The sequence below is a fragment of the Prosopis cineraria genome, unplaced genomic scaffold (assembly GCF_029017545.1).
Source record: "Prosopis cineraria cultivar Desert tree isolate PC_DT_omini unplaced genomic scaffold, ASM2901754v1 PC456, whole genome shotgun sequence".
Lineage (NCBI taxonomy): Eukaryota > Viridiplantae > Streptophyta > Magnoliopsida > Fabales > Fabaceae > Prosopis > Prosopis cineraria.
The window spans coordinates 19,647-37,636 of record NW_026555781.1 but is presented as its reverse complement, the minus strand read 5'-3'; the positions used below and the strand labels follow the sequence as shown (position 1 = coordinate 37,636).

At 31.8% G+C, this 17,990-nt stretch overlaps 1 protein-coding gene across 1 annotated transcript; it reads left to right on the top strand.

The window, feature by feature from the left end:
* The first annotated feature begins 777 nt into the window (after positions 1-777).
* Positions 778-3,492, top strand: LOC129297172 (sulfite exporter TauE/SafE family protein 2-like). The gene is made up of 4 exons (XM_054935540.1): positions 778-1,660; positions 2,507-2,641; positions 2,744-2,890; positions 3,036-3,492. Exons 1-4 carry the CDS (start codon positions 857-859, stop codon positions 3,342-3,344), a joined length of 1,395 nt encoding a protein of 464 aa, XP_054791515.1. The 5' UTR covers positions 778-856; the 3' UTR covers positions 3,345-3,492.
* The last annotated feature ends 14,498 nt before the right edge of the window (positions 3,493-17,990 follow it).

The following is a 17,990-nucleotide window of genomic DNA, read 5'->3' as shown; positions in this document are numbered from 1 at the left end:
AAAAGCATGTAACCACTTTATTGGGAGATAAAATTTAATTAAAAAATCCTTATATTTTTAAACGGAGAGAGTATATTTTTATGGAAATGAGAATTTTATATGCATGCAAATTTTTTGGGAGGGAGTCAATCATTAACTTTATCTAAGAATGGAATAGATTTTTGATTTTAACTATATTTAAGTAAAAAATTTTAAAATTTGCCTTGTATTTCGTCTCATAATAAATAACTTTAAATAGAGATAATATGATAAAAATTTAATTAATATTAAGTGACTTATAATATGAATCACCCATTTTTAAAAAATAAATTAACCTCGTAATATTAATAAGCTGAGGGAGCATATATAAAAATCCAACATTCCAACAATAAAAATAACTTTTCGTGTTTGGTTGCTTCCCCTCGGCCCTCGTTCCATTGAAAAGCATACATGGACAAAATAATGTCGATATTAATAAGAAGACATGATAATAACTTTATTAATATAGAGCACATGCCTCTACGTACTAGTTAAATTTCTTATCCTCTAACTGATTAAATTCATTATGCGGATTAATATAACATTTGCAATTTTTTTTTTTGGGACCAAATATAACATTCGCAAGTTGAAATTATCAAAATTATCTGCAGGGTGTGCAACCATCCTAAAGCCACGTTAAATATGTTCAGCAAAGAGCAACCTTTTAAGAATAAACAAACATTTTTTTCAGTGTCACACACACACACAGAGACACATACACACAGGGTTCCACCTTGTCCCTATATAAAAGCCACACACACGGAGACACGTGTGGCATATTCTCATCTCTATTTATCGCCCTCACCAAAAATCTCTGAAATCTCGATACATTAATAAAATGAGTAGCCTCAGCTTCACAAGTTTAAACCTCAGCTTCATCATCATCACCTTCGCCATCTTCTTCTTCAGTCCTTCTAATGCAAGTCAAACCCCTCAACCTCAAGTTTCAGATAATATTCTCAGAATCCGCCATTTTTTCCTTCACAAGGTTTCTGAACTGAAAGACCAAGCTCAAAAATTCCAAGAAACCCAGTTCTACCCATCAAGCCATTTAGTTGTAGCTGCAATTCTCTGCTTCATAGCTTCCTCCATCTCCAGTGCTGGTGGCATAGGAGGAGGTGGAATTTTCATACCCATTCTCACCATTATCGCTGGCGTAGACCTCAAAACAGCTTCGAGCCTGTCGGCTTTCATGGTCACAGGAGGTTCTGTTGCAAACGTTGTCTGCAATATGTGTACTAAGAGTCCTAAGTTTGGCGGGAAGACGCTGATTGACTATGACATAGCTCTTTTATCAGAGCCTTGTATGCTGCTAGGAGTGAGTGTTGGGGTTATCTGCAACCTCGTATTCCCCGAGTGGCTGATCACTATTCTGTTTGCTGTTTTTCTGGCTTGGTCTACGGCCAAGACCTGTGGAAGTGGGGTTATGTTTTGGAAGACTGAATCAGAAGAGATTACGAGGAAGGTTAATGTTGGGTTCGGGGAAGTTGGTGAGAAAGGGGTTGTGGGAGAGTCTCTTTTGGGTCATCATGAAGAGAATTATGACAGATTGACACTTCCTTGGCTCAAACTTGGGGTCCTTCTTTTAATCTGGTTTTCTTTCTTCTTCCTCTATCTTCTTCGTGGCAACAAGTATGGACAGGTACGGCTAACTTCTTCCATGGTTAAACTTAATTATTAAATATACTATCCTATTATTTATCCCAATCCAAAATCTAATTCAACCTATATTAATTTGTTAATTTAGGTATCTTATTTGTTTATTTACATCTTGTGTTTGGGATCTAGCTCAACATACTGTAATATTTGCGGTAAATTTTATATGAAATTTAGAAAGGAACTTTGCAACTTGCAAGTGTTTAAATCATTAAGAAAATAGTTAATAAATCACTTACGGTAAAGAACCTGATTACCTGAATAGGCAAACAGAAAACTGTTCATCTTTATCTTTTGGTCGTATATGATGGCATAGCTTTCATTCTTCTTTCTTTTTTGCTTTTTGCTTTTGTCCATTTTCAATGACGCAGGACCAAGTGGCGCTGTGCCAATATAAAATGAGTGATATAGATAATATTTCTGTGTGCTTTCTTTTGATGTGGTGGAACGGTGGTCCCTCTGTTCTAGCAGCATCTAGGAATTTCTGGAGCGTGCTAGTGCAAAACGGTTGGTTGGCATAGGTACACAGTACACGAACTAGCATAACAGTAAAATACTAAAATACAAGTTTTTTCTTTTTTTTTTAAATACTGAGAATCAATAGAGTCATTGAACTGATCGTATATTAGCAGACTTTAACATTCGAAACATTAATTATGATATGTGTAACCAGCTGATGCATGGTACTTCTAATAACATGTTTGGAAACAAAACCAGATGTGGATGAACATTGTTTCAGTGAGGTTGATAGTCTGGTTTGTTCATTCTGGGAAAAGCCATTGGAACTACTTTGATTCTTACAGCACATTGCCAATTGATAAACTATGTGCAGAGTGTAATTCCAATGGAGCCATGTGGCGTGGGGTATTGGATTCTCTCATCAGTTCAAATACCACTTGCTGTAATTTTCACTTACTGGATTGTATCCAGAAAAGAGACACTTCAAGATCAGCCTATAATAAGTCAGGTAGTTCCATTCCATAAACCTCACCGCCTTAAAACCAATGCTTCTTACTATTTCAAACAGGCAATTAAAGTATATCTAATCTTATCCCAATCAACATCACAGGACCAGGATTTGACTGGAAATGGACCCTCAAATAAGCTTATCTTCCCATTAATGGCACTGTTAGCAGGTCTTCTGGGTGGCGTCTTTGGAATTGGAGGTGGAATGCTGATAAGCCCCCTTCTTCTTCAAGTTGGAATAGCACCTGAGGTAAGTTCCACTGCCTTACAGTATTTAAACTTTCATATAAATAATATATATATATACATATATATATATATATATCTCTGTGTGTGTGTGTGTGAGAGAGACAGCTTAGTTGGTAGCAACTGAGAAGTGATTTTTGTTTGTATAGGTGACAGCAGCAACTTGTTCTTTCATGGTTTTCTTCTCTTCTACAATGTCAGCATCACAGTACCTGTTGCTGGGCATGGAATATACAGAGACAGCACTAGTATTAGCAATTATATGTTTTGTGGCATCAATGCTTGGGTTATTGGTTGTGCAGAGAGCAGTTCACAAGTATGGAAGGGCATCCTTGATAGTTTTCTCAGTTGGCATAGTTATGGCTTTAAGCATTGTTCTGATGACAAGCTTTGGAGCCATTGATGTTTGGAGGGACTATACATCTGGAAAATACATGGGCTTCAAGCTTCCCTGTTAAGAGTTCAAGACAATTATGTTTTCTTACAGTTTTGTGATAGCCTGCTAGAATTTCTACTCAGTAGTACTATAACTTGTGCAGATATTTATCAGCTCACACTAAGATTATGAAATTTCCCAGAGCAGGGCAAAGCTTTAGGCTTCTCAATCTTCACTAATCTCAGTGATAGTAGCAGGGCAAAGCTCTAATCTTCATTTAATTAGCCATTTTTCATGATCCCCAATCCTGATAAGCAAGAATTACAGAAAAATATGGGAGGACACTGATATTCAAATGCAAATATGCATTAATCAACAAGCTCAAAGCAACAGGTATAACCGGATATAGCCAATTAAAACCAAAGAAAAATTTTGAAGAAATGGATGAGAAACAGAGCTTAAAGGATCAAAGAGAAAGAGAAGCCTATTCTAGGAGGTATATTCTCTCTAATTCTATTTATAAGTCATTTTCAATATGTTTCGCAGAAATTAAAAAAAAAATCATTTACCTCCGTCCTAGAATGGTAAAATATTTTATAACTATGACAAAAATTACTTTTTTCTCTCTATTTTTTAAATAAGACTAGAGGAATATATCACCAAACACCTTAGTCCATTAACCCTTTTTACTGGCCCATTCATATTTCTCCAAAGCTCACAAGCCATTTTCTCATTTTTTGCTTATATCCTTATTAACCACTAAACATGGCAATTTAGACCCATTCTACTATTGAACTCAATTTAGGACATAACCTTTCCCAATAAATGAACCTTGTTCTCAAGGTTCAAACTTAGAAAAAAAACTTGAAAAGTAACCAAGTCAATATGCCCATGTGGATCCAACCCATTACAAGGAACAAGGCTATAAGAGACCACAAAATGTGGTGAGAATTACTTAAGTGTACCACATCATTAACAAGTCTAAGGGTATCGCAGTGATGCACACAAATATATTTTATCATAAGTGTATGGTTTGTAAATTAGTAAGTGATAAATCAAAGTTGATCTCATGAGAAATTAAGTTAATTGATAATTACAAAATAAGGTCCCCATTTTCATTTAAGTTGAGTAAAGAGAAATTTGAATTTGATATTGCAAAATAAAAATTAAAATTATAAAAAGGTACTAAAATAAAAGTTCCAAAAACCACAAATAATCAAGACAACCTAAGGTGGCTAATCCCTTCTTCAATTCATAGAGCATGTAATTACCTAAATAAATTTACTTAATATTAATTTGTTAATTTAGAGTATTAATATGAATAATTATCTTTCGATTATTACACTCTTCTCTTGAATTAATATGTCATTCCTAATACAAATATTCAAGAGGCAATAAGGCACCAACTTACTCTAATGTGATTATATGAATACAATAGATATATTTCTATCCTATTGGCAAATTAGAATAAATTTTAATCCCACATTATTCAATTTAATGGTCTAATTCAAATTTTTCTCATCCAAGAAAAAACCTAAATCCCTAAATTCACACTCAATGCTGGCCAAGCATTAAGTAGACAAATAAGCTCAAGATTAAGTAAACAAAACTAATATTAAACTCAAATAAATAGTTAAAACATGCTATAATCCAATAATTAGTTTATAGCTACCCTAAATTAAGAGAAAATCAACCACACATGGCTCCATGACAGCAAAATCAGCAATATATATATATATAGCAAAGTAAAGAGAAGAAACAGAAGAAAAGCTTAATTGGAGTAATCTAGATCGAAATCCTTATTTTCACTAAACTCAAGCTTCTTTAACACTCATTTGGCTCTTTTTAGATTTGTTTTTTTGAACTTGGGCTCCAAAATTTTTACCTTTGGGGCCATAAATTGGGCCTCCCTACATGTATTAAACTAAGAATTAATGATAAAATTAGTTCATTAACTTTCAATCACATTTTCATGCCCATCTACACACATAATAATCTATTTAATCATATTTTTTCTACTAAATTTAAATAAATGACTTTCAGTTACATTAAAAATACTAATAAATTTAGTAAAATATTAAAAGTCATCAAACTTCCATACTTGAATGTTTACTTGTCCTTAAGGAAAAGAAAATCACTATATAAAAATGGCAAAAGAAAATGTGAATATTTCCAAGTCAAATGCAATTCAAACTTTCTGGAACTCAATTTAATTAGAAATCTTTCCTTCCTTCCAAAAATAATAGCAGCAAGGCAATTAATTAAGCAAAGATAAATTCCACTAGGTTGTCGCTTACTAGCAAAGTGTTAACACTTTACATTTAAGGTGTCTAAGGGTTGTGTTTCACTTAATTTCATTTATTGTAATCCATCTACCACAGGCTTGTTTTTCATCTCAATTTCCATTAAATTATGCCATTGCACACACAAATCAATAGGACTTTTCAAGGGTTGAAATGTTTTAGAGAGCATAATGAAATGAAATTATTCAATGAGTTAAAATTACATATCCTAGTTAGTGCTAAGCATATTAAATGAGGAGCAAGAAAAGTAAAGGAGAAACCACAACTTTACGATAGGCATTAATGAGGATCAACATTTTTTTCACTTAAAATATTTCTTCTTCTTTTACACACACACACACACACACACACCCTCCTTCTTCTTTCTTTGTTTTTGTTTATTTCACTTTCCCTTTTTTTTTCCTATCACTTTTGAATCCCCAACTCAATCCTAATTCCTTCAATTTCCTTCATAATTGCATTACTTAGCACTTACTAAAGCAATAAATGAGAATAAAAATGGATAAAAATACATAAATCTTAGCAAAAAGGCTTCTGAAGATTTTTTTAAATAAGGTCAAGGCTCCAATGGGTGAAACAAAGGATTTATGTGAAAAAGGATGGTTATTTGGCCAAACTAACTTCAAAAATAAATGCCTAAATCATTTTTGTATATGTAAATAGCTATTACAAGTTTCAATAAAGATTTAAAATAAGTTCTAGAGATGGAATCACAATAAATGCATTCTTTCTTAAAGGAAATAAACATTTACGCTCAAAATTCTCACAAGCTTTTTGAAAAACTATAGTCAATTATCCAAACTTAATCCATTGTCTATTTACTAAAATTTTAGGAAGGTAGAATTGACTTCTAATAAAATGTAATTTTCTTAAGCTCAAATCCATCCAACCTTAGTCGCATTTACAAAAAGAAACCAAACAAAATGACTAAAAAACTATTTATGAGATTTTTAAAATTTTCAAATTTTTTTAATCATTTTTTAAAACTATGTATAATATGTATAACCAACTCTTAAAAAAAAATTTAAGGACAAGTAAAATACCAAATGTAATAGCAAGTACTCCCTTTCCCACACTTAAATTAAAAATTGTCCCTAACATTTAAAGAAATAAAATAAACAAGGAGATAGGGATATTGAAAATCCCCAACAAACAAGGAGATAGGGACATTGAAACTCTCTTAACCAACAGGCGTGGTGAATTGACAAACAGAGAAAGGCTCTGACAAAGAGATGAGAGTAACATATCCTCAAGAGAATACAGTACTTGCTAATCACATTAAATAGGCAAGTGGAGAAGTTGGAAACAAAAAAGTTATATAGAGACTATTAAGAAGTAAGTTGTGAATTATTAGTTACAATTCCTAAAAGTATAAGATAAACAGTCTAAGAAAAAGAAAAAGAAAGTCTAACAACAAGAGAAAAGTCAGAGTTCCATCAGAATAAAAGCTCAGGGCACAACAACAGTAGCAAGAGAAAGAACCGATGATGAAGCTTAAAGATCAAAATCTAGTACATTAATTCTCTTCCATTCTTTTAATTAAATCTTGCATGGAATCCAATTGTCGTTTTATCTAGATGGCTTAACTTTCATTTGATGATATTTGATTTGATGTTTGCCCTTTCTTAGCCATCCAACTATGAGTAAAAGCATGTCATCTATCAATAGATAACAAGGTAAGTGCCACCAAATATCACAAAATAAGAGGGTTGATGACTAAAGGAACAAGAAAAGAGTAAATCTCTAAGGTAGAATTCAAAACATGATAGGTGCATGCAGTAAAAAGAAAAGAAAATATTTTTTTCGATTTTAAATGTATGGGAAGAAAAAAAAAACACACACACAAACAAAGCAACAAGTCTTTGTTTTTTTAAAGTAATTTTCAACTTTTTTTAAATTTCAAAGTAAAAAAAACAAACAAGACAAAATATTTTTTAAGTGAATTTTTTAATAATTATTTTCAAATTTATTGCTGTTATACTTTTATTAGTAAAAAAAACTTTAAGGTTTTTTTAAACCAAACAAAAGACTTCAGTCTATCAAAGCAAAGTTTTACTTCAATAAAGATGTTCTTTGGAACTTTGCCAAGCGTTATACAAAATGGCCCTTCATTCTAGCAAAACAAAGTTTCATTACATCAAAGGTGCTCTCTAGAATTTTGGTGGAAAGTCATAGAGGCATCTACCACTTGGGTGAAATGGGATTTTGCTGCAGTGAAAGTGTTCTCTAGAATTTTGGATAAGAATACAGAGCGACCCTTTGCTGTAGCAAAATCATCTTTCACTGGGGCAAACTTAACAAAAAAAAAAACACTCATAATCTTAGAGAAATACACAAAGCAAAAACTCATAAAAAAATAGCCTAAACACTTCCTAATCAACACAAGTATCATATCGTACCCTCTTCCACACATCCTAACATTTACTTTGCAACTTTCAATCTAAATAGTCATCAACACAAGACCTTGATCATATATAAATGCATAAAAATATTATCAATAAAGCACAAAGATAGGACACTTTCCCAAAATGCTATTGGCTTGTTCCTTCATTCCAAAACTTGACTTCAAGCTTTCAAATTCTTCAAGAACTCTACAATCTACAAACACACTAAATAAAAGAAGATAAAACCAAATATAACTAAACAAACAAACCAAAAACACAAGTAAAAGAGAAACACAACTTGGGTTGCCTCCCAAAAAGTGCTTGGTTTATATGTCCTCAATCAAACTTTCTCAAATTATCAAGGTGGATTCTATTCATTTTGATTGGACACCATTGCAAAATTTGTTCATCTTGTGCATTCTCATTCTTTACTCTTTTTTTATTTCTTCTCTTTGCCTTGTTAAGAACCTTGAATTTGACCTCTTCTCCCACATGGTAATTTTTCCTTTATAAGCATCCACAATAGTTCTTGTTGTTTTGCTAAAGTAGAATGAATGAAAATGAGTAGTACTTCCTTGTCCTCCTTAAAATCAACCACAACAAAACCTACTGGAATTATTAAGTCATCTATCTTTACCAAGACATCTTTAAGAACCCCCACTATATATTGTAAGGATTGGTCTGCTAGTTTTAAAATAACAGTGGCTGGTTTAGCCATTTGCACAATAATCATTAAGAATTAGTCTATTAACTTTTAATCACATTTTCATGCTCATTTGCACACATAATCATCCATTTAATTATATTTTTGCTAATAAATTTAAATAAATAACTTTCAATTATAGTAAAAACATCAATAAATTCAGTAAAATATTGAAAGTCATCACCCAGCCACCAAAATGGATTCTCTCGTTAAATTTTATCTTCACGTTTTTTTGAAATACCAATACCATGCCATTCAAGTTGTATTGCTACAGGAACAAGAATAGACTTCCCAATATAATTGTAAGTAAATTGGTGGTATTATTAGTAAAAGTCCATAGCACCACCTGAATCTTAGACAATAAATAATCCTTGCATTTGGATCACACATATCTTTACAATAAATAATTGTATCAGATTCAAAGAATTGGGTTTCAACAATGGCTTTATCATTGTGAATATCCAATGCTTTGACAAACAAATTCCACTGAACAAGGCAAATAATAGTTGAGCATACAAACTCTCATGAAACAAATGGTAGTATCCAACTTCATCATTACCAACTAGCTGAGCTTACTCAATACAATGACACAAAAATCTTCAAAATCCATGCATCCAGATTGTAAGACACTGGACGAGGCATTCTAATATAAAAAATATGGCATTCTTAGAGATAAATGATATATCATAGCAATAAAAGTCAAGCACCGATCTCTCTTAATATCTCCAATTTTGAACAACAGTTTGTAAGATGATTTTAATTAAAGACGCAAGACTAATACGTGAAGCAAAAGTTGGGATGTAACAATACTGCTGGCAAAATTCAAGCATCAATATAGACAGACAAGTATAGCAAAATTCATCATTACACTTTAGGTTATAGTCACTAGGAGATGGAAGGAGAGAGTAAAGAGACCATGAAATAGGCTAGTCTTAACCTCCAGTATAAGATGATATTAAAAACATTATTTTCATTCTCTCGTTAATCTTTCTTTTCTTTAGTAAAGTACTAAAACCCATAAGATAAAATGGTTAGTGATTTTGGGGCATCGTCTTTTTAATAGGTCTTTTCTGGAGTTCATGGACATTGATTGATTGCAAGTCATAGATTATATCAATTAATTGGAGGTCATAGATAGTTCATTAAGATAGGGACATAGGTGAAAGTCAAAAAAACTTGAAAGTGTCCTTATGTAATTTTATTTATTTATTTTGACATAACTATTTTTTTAACGAGGAAATTTTTTGACCTATATGAAACTCAATTCTTGGATTTTTACTTCATATAATCTGGTCCTTGTAATTCTATTCATTTAAAATATTGATCCCTTAATTATAGAAAATAAAACTAATTTATTTGTTGAACAAGACTAACATTCGAAATGGCTAAAACTATTATGACTAAATTACACTAAACTAAAATTCAAGAATTGAGTTTTAATTGAATTAAGATCTTAAGGACTAAGTTTCATTGCAAATTAAAGTTTAGAGAGATTGTGTAACAACCTAGGAGGAAATTTAACCTTAATTGACTAAGCTTAATGATGATAATTAAGTGATTTAATGTGGTCTATGGTTAGAAATGTCTTATAAGTGTATTTGATTGTGACTCCAACCTAAATACATGTTCAAAGTAAAATTGGGCCGCTCAAGCATCAAAAGATAAGAAAAACTAGAAGAAGGATGCTTTATGCCACATGCTGCAGTGTGCACCACCTTCCTTGTGGCCTATGTGTGCTAACACGAGCCTGGGCCTCTCTATGCCATGTATTAAAGGCTTCCTTTATTGGAGGCTTGGGAGCATATTGGAGTTAAAGAATACTTAAGGTAAGTGTATTAAGATTTCTCTTCCCTTTCTTCATTTTCTTTAGTTGAAAAGTTAGGATTTGAGTTGGAATGATTATTTTCGGCCTATATAAGCTATGAGTCTAAACTCATTAGCTAAAATAAAGTTAATAAGAGTTGTTTAGATTATTTAAATCTAGTATTAATGGTTTTAAAGGTTGTTGTTTAGTAAGGACACTTAATATCCGAAAATTACATTTATGATGGTGGTTGAGAGTAGGTAATGGCCATTAATGATAGTTTAGAGGTTTATTAATGACAATGTTAACTATAGGAACCTTGTAAACCTAATAGATGTGATGAGAAGTGGGAAATTGTATTTTTATGTGAGTTGAAAGGTTGATTAAAGTATAGAAATTATTTGAACAAGGGCATTAACGAGTATCCTTATGGTTAGATTGTAGACTAACCCATTTGGCACCATTCAAACTTGGCAAGAACTTTGAAAGTTTGTGTATCGAGGGATAAATCTTTGACTTCTAAAGGTTGGAGATAATAGGAGGAAATTGAATTTGTATAGTTGCATATTAATTAATTACTTGTTGAAATTGTTTGTTTAAAAACTTATTGGATGTTGTGAAATTTATTTTATACAAATTTTTGGCAAGTTTTGTTTTTGGTTGAGTAATGTGCTAGAATCAAGAGAATGATACGAACACTATACATGTATTATTGATGCTAATAATCAGGAAACATGCATATGTATATACATGATTGTGAATATCACAAGATTTGTGTTGTATGATGACATAAGGAATGTGATATAAGTAGTTATGATGTATATCATGTGACATGATGAATATCAATATATGCATATACTTTATATTAATGTGCATGGCATAATCACTGGTGAGAGTTTTACCTAAGGAGAGGAGTAGTGTTAAATCTACATAGTATTGATGGCTTACCATTAGAATCGAAAGCTTGCCTTGACATCAACTGTTAGAATTAAGAGATAGCCATTGTTCCTTATTTGATTAGGAGTAGTCCACTTGTTCTTTGAGATATTTAAACCTAACTAGTCTCTATTGATTCATTAAAAGGCTAAATTAAGGACATGGTACCCCATGGTTGTTAATTTTGGAGAAATTATAGATCACAAGTGAGTGAGGTAGCCTTGGCTAAGTAACTCCTCACTAGTGAAAGGTCCGATTAGTTTAAGTTATAAACATAGCCACTTAATAGCTACTAGTTTAGCCACTCAATAGCTACCAGTTTCATGTTAGAAGTATTAGGTGGGTATAAGGTTGGCATCAATCATGCATCATATTTTGGCTCCATGATTGTTATTATTGCCATCTAGTTTGTCTTGTTAGGGGCGTATGGTTATTATTATTATGACCCCATGTATGCATTAATGATTGTATGTGATATTATGTGTTTGAGCTCGACCATATGGTTATTAGTATTGTAGTCAAGGCAACATTTGAAAGATATGCATAAATTGAGTGTGAAAAGAATATAATTGCCATTTGCATTTATAATTAATTGATATGTAATTGTATAGGCTAGATTGATTTTGATTACTAAGTGATTGTACTCACCCCTCATTCTTCACCACAATAGGGACTAGCTTAATGGATCAAGATTAGGGAAAATGTCCAGAGGCATAAGATTGTGTGAAAATCCCACTAGTAGGCCTCTTAATTGTATTATGTGTATTTTGAATTTTTATTTGCCAATTAGGGTCTCATGTGATTCATTTTGACTACTTGTACTATAGTTGAAATGTTTTGAATCTATTTTGTGCCCTGAATAGTTTGAGATACGGTTGTAAAGCTAAATAGGTCAAAATATTAGTGCAACTAAAAATTGTGTAATTAGTTGAGGTTGATGATTGTATGTGAATTTATGCAAAATTAACTTCCCCTTTATGTTTTGTTGATCAAGAGGGTGAGTGTTGAAATTATGAATTATGCACGATTGTTTGGCTGTGGTGTATTGCACAAGTTCGCTGTGGTCCATTAAGTGTGATATAAGAGTTAGGGTAGGCTTTTGGTACTTATGTTATGATGTGGGCACTCAAGTTGTGTATTTATATGGAAAAATAGTAAGTTTTGTAAAAGTTGTCCAACTTTTGATAACAAAATAACTTGGTTGTGAAATTAGTGTCATTAGCTAGAACTAAGATAGCTCTATGTAGACACTTAAATCACTTTAATCGAACATCGGATGAAAAAATGGGACGTGTTAAAAGTTTATCCTAAGAGCTATTTTATGATAGCTCTGTGTTGTGTGAAACGTGCAATGTGTCGTGGCATATAGCACATGGCACAGAGGCAGCATGCCGTGGTGCATGTGCTGTGTTTGGCTAAAAAAGATGTTTTCTCCTTTTTTGCAAATGCTACAATATATAGTTTGGATTCTCATGCTTTTGTAAAGATTTTACTTTGATTTTTGTTCAAAGAAAGTGTTTTAAAAGTATCTTAAATTGTGAAAAAATTGGGATTCCAGCTATTGCCATTTTACAACTTGATAATCTTTATGGGATTAGTCTTGATTACCTCGATTTTGGATATTTGCGTAGGTTAGTAAAAGTAGCCTTACTGGTTTACTTGGAGATTTTACATATTGAAATATATAATTAAGTTAAAAAGATAAGTGCTAAATGATTAATTTTATCATGTATGTATAAATGTGCGTGTGTATACGCACCCTTATCATATTTATAAGGAACAAAAGGAAAATTTTTAGGCTTTTATTTTTAAAGTATACTTCCTTTGTTAAAAAATATAAGATATTTTTAGTTTTTTAAGATGTAATTATTGCTTTTTTTAAAAAAAATACCCCTATTGAATAAATCATTTCATATTTTTTTAAGGTGAAACACCCTATTAAATAGGAGTAAATATGAAAAGATAAGTTAATTTGAAAACAGTAACTATTTTATTAAGGGTGAGATTCAGTTAAAAATACCTTATATTTTTTAATGGAGGGAATACCATTTACTTTTTATCACAAGTTTCATTTATTGCGGTAAATATTAATGTGAGAAAGTATGTATTTAAAATATGTAAATTTAATTTGAGAAAAATTAAAAACTAGTTAAATTTTTAGATAAGGTTACTGAATTTTAAAGTTTTTATTAGTTTTAATAAAACATATTGAAACTGATTTATAAATAATATAAGAAAAAGTGTGTGTAGGGAGAATTGTGTTGCAGGCCTACATAACTAACACATTTGTATTAAAGGCTCAATAGAATCTAAAATAATTCTACAAGCTCAAAGGCCTATTTTGCGATTAAGTTTTTTTGGTGAAAAGATGAAATTATCCTTTTTTAAAATAAATGAACCTTTTGTTAAAAATAAATGAACTTTAATTGTTATTTATAGACTTTTTGTTATTACTTTCACGTGGGTAACGTATAAATTTTCTCTTTTTTAATAAGTATAAATCACATGGACTATGTAAAATGAATAAATATTTTGTTATTAATAAATAGACTTTGAATGTTATCTCTAGAGTTTTTGTTCTAAATATTATCCATTTAACTTATAAATTTTCTCTCCTCCAAGGGTAAGCCACATAGACTGTGTGAAATGAAGTGACATTTTGTTATTAATAATGAACTTTAAATATTATTTACAGATGTTTTTGTTGTGTATTTCACAAAGAGGCAATCTCGCTGTTCACCAAAAAAACTAAATTATGAGAGAAGCTTTTAGGCCTGCCAAATTATTTCAGATTTTATCATGCCTTCAATACAAATATGTTGATATATTGCAATGCCCCCGTATATATATCATTTCATCCCATGAGAACTGGAAAAGTCACGTACGTTTAAGAGAGAAGTGGAATAAGCAAATTAAAATATATGAAGGAACCTACGTAATATGATTGGGACTTGCCGACTTGGAAGCATTCTTGTGAGCCAGTGTGTTAGAACTAGAGGGGCAACAAAAAACTTCTTCTATTCCCCTTTGCTTGCCAACCAAGATAAAAGTTCCATCTAAAATCAAATTGTCAAAGTTAAACTATACAAACAAACATTCTCTTCAGTGCTTATATATATATATTAGTGCAATAATGTATGAATCGTATCTCAATTATCATTATCATTATATAATATAAAATTTATATACCATGTCAACTATTCTACAAGTCATTGATGACCATGTGATTCATTTTAAATTTTCATGTGTCCAGATGGCCAGGATGCCAACCCATCTAGTTATACTTAATAACTCCTTGGTATACCCATTTCATTAGTCAATAGTTATACTTAATAACTCCTTAGTTATTAATAAATGAACTTTAAATATTATTTACAGATATTTTGTTGTGTATTTCACAAAGAGGCAATCTCATTGTTCACCAAAAAACTAAATTATACGAGAGGCTTTTGGGCCAGCCAAGTTATTTCAGATTTTGTCATGCCTATAATACAAATATGTTGGTATATTGCAATCCTCCCGTGTATATCATTTCATCCCACGAGAGCTGGACAAGTCACGTACGTTTAAGAGAGAAGTGGAATAAGCAAATTAAAATAAATGAAAAAACCTACGTATTGGGACTTGCCGACTTGGAAGCATTCTTGTGAGCCACTGTGTTAGAACTAGAAGGCAGCAAAAACTTCTTCTATTCCCCTTTACTTGCCCACCAAGATAAAAGCTCCATCTAAAATCAAATTGTCAAAGTTAAACTATATAAATAAACATTCTCTTCAGTGCTTATATATGTATTATGCAATAATGTATAATTAATCATATCTCAATTATCATTATCATTATATAATATAAAATTTAAATACCATGTCAACTATTCTACAAGTCATTGATGACAATGTGTTTCATTTTAAATTTTCATGTGTCTAGATGGCCAGTATGCCAACCCATCTAGTTATACTTAATAACTCCTTGGTATACCCATCTCATTAGTCAAAGTGAAATATCTAGTATAGTAATGTTCCTTTCCTGCATTAAAAAGGGTATTTGTTAAAATATAAAATAATTTTAGGTTGAGTTTGGATGAGTGAATTTGGGTTGAGAATTTAAATTTAAAATCTCACATTTAAAATTTATAGATTCTAAATTTTTTATCTGGATGATATAAAAAATTTTAAATTATAATATTAAAATCCATTGTTTGAATCTTGAGTAAAATTCTAAATTTTAAATTCTATGTTTGAATTTAAAAGCAAATCAAACAACACCGGCAGTCTAAACGATTAACTTCCACCGGATTCGAACTGCCAGCGCCGATCAGGATTGAACGAGAGACTTCTATCAAGAGTATACCACTAGCGACGACTAGGACCAAATGACCGACTTCCACTAGGACCGAATTTCCTACACTGATTGACACAAGATTGCCAACATCGATCAATATCGAACTGCTAACACTGATAGGGATTGGACAGCCAACTGCAATTACGATTTGACAGCCGACTTCCACTATGATCAGGATTGGTGACATCAATCGGGCCAGATTGCCAACCTTGATGGGGACTAGACCTTTGACAATCTAGTTCCCATTGACGTCAGAGGTTTAATCCTAGTTGAGGTTACCAGTTCGATCCAATTCAAAGTTATTAATCTTGATCACGGTAGGATTTAGTTGTTTGCTCCTAGTCGCATATGGCTATCCAATGTCGGTCGATGTCGAAGGTCTTATCCTGGTCAAGGCTTGTGATTCGATCTTGATGAAAATTAGCTGTATGGTTCTAGTCATCACCAGCAGTATGATCTCGGTAGAAGTATGCCATTTGATCTCGATCACGGGAAGTGATCCAATTCTAGTAGAAGTTTGCTATCCAATTTTAGTGGATGCCAGTGATTCGATCCCGGCAAAAGTCAACGATCCAGTCTTGGTCATCGCTTGCACTTCAATGCTAGTCGGTGTTGGTGGTCTTATCTTGGTGGAAGTTAGCCGTTCGATTTTGATCGACGATGGCAGCTAGATCGTAGTCAGCAGTGGTAGCAGTCCAGTCTTGCTCATCACAAGCGATTTGGTCCTTTTTGGCGTTGCCAATAGGCTGGTTAAATTACAAAGAAATTGAAGTAAGATTTGAAATAACAAGGTTTAGAAAGGATTTCAAATTATAAAAAAATTGAGATATAACTTAGATTTGGATTTGAGTCAAATCCAAATTCATACATTTTTAGTGACCCAAATAATGAATTTTGTTTAAATCTAAATTCAAATCTATTTGCATCCAAACACAGCATTAAATAATTAACTAATTTTTTGATTTGTATGAATTAGCTGACCCGACTTATAAATGAAAAAAAGTTAATATTAACTTTTTTTTGTCATTTATTTCTATTTCAATTGAAGAGATCACTTGTTCCCATTATCATCGGAACTTTTTTGCACGTTCCCCCCCTCTATACTGTGACCTTGAGGATCTCCTCCTTTGTCCAATTCTAAGTTGTGTTGTCTTTATGTCTTCTCTTTATCTTTATGAGTCATTTTAAATTTCCTTGCTCAAAGTCCACGATGGTAACCACTAACCAAAGTTTTAAACAACCACGATCAGATTTACTGCAACTAATTTAATATATTTTTAATAAAAACATTTAAAATTAGGTGAAGTTTGCATGGCATTTGCTTTCAAGTGTTTTGAAATTTGAAGTTTGTCTTTTGATATCTTGTGACTTGGAATTCTCATGTATTTTAGCTTTATGTTATTGTAAGTTGGAGTCTTTGTTTACATGTGGCGTGTCAAGAATGTTAGAAAAATAACCTTATCCTGCAGAGTCTGTATTGAAATTTGTACTTTGGATAGAAGGGGGCCAAGATGTCTACAAATCCTCATTCACTTGTACATATAGAGGAACAAGCTTGTAAGATATATTTCCTCTTATGAATTGTAGAGTGTGTGTGTTTTTTTTTTTCATGAGTTCTTTCTAACTTTCTTTTATTCTCCTAAAAGTTTGTATTGTTAATATTTTGGCGGAGATTTAATTATACTTTGCACTTGACTTTTTAAAAGAAAAAGTTGTACATTGGAAAGAATATAATCATGATTCATGAGGAATTAAGTTCTATGAGTTTAATTTTACATTTAAATGCTGCTATTATAACTTGACCTTGGTTTAGTACATATTAAGAGATTGAATTTTAGTGTTTAAATATTGATAACCCTAATGTGGCCCTAGCTCAATGCATGAGCAAGTAAGACCTCACCTAGATTATAGCATTTAACTTGATAAGCATAATCTTTTTGAGTTCAAAGCAGCAAAGTGAGGCCTTATTTGAATTATAGTATCTAAATAAGATAAGCCTAATCTCTCTGAGGTTAACTTGAGGTTGTTAATAACGAATGGTAACTAAATCCAGCACCGCGGTTGATGTCATGATAAGAATTTTATTAATATTGACAATATACTTATCCTTTTAGAAATTTTTTAATCCTCTGACTAATTAAAGTTGTTGTTTGCTCTAAATTATCAAAATTATCTGCATACTTTTAGCAATTTTTTAATCCTCTGACTAATTAAAGTTGTTGTTTACTCTAAATTATCAAAATTATCTGCAAGGGGCAAC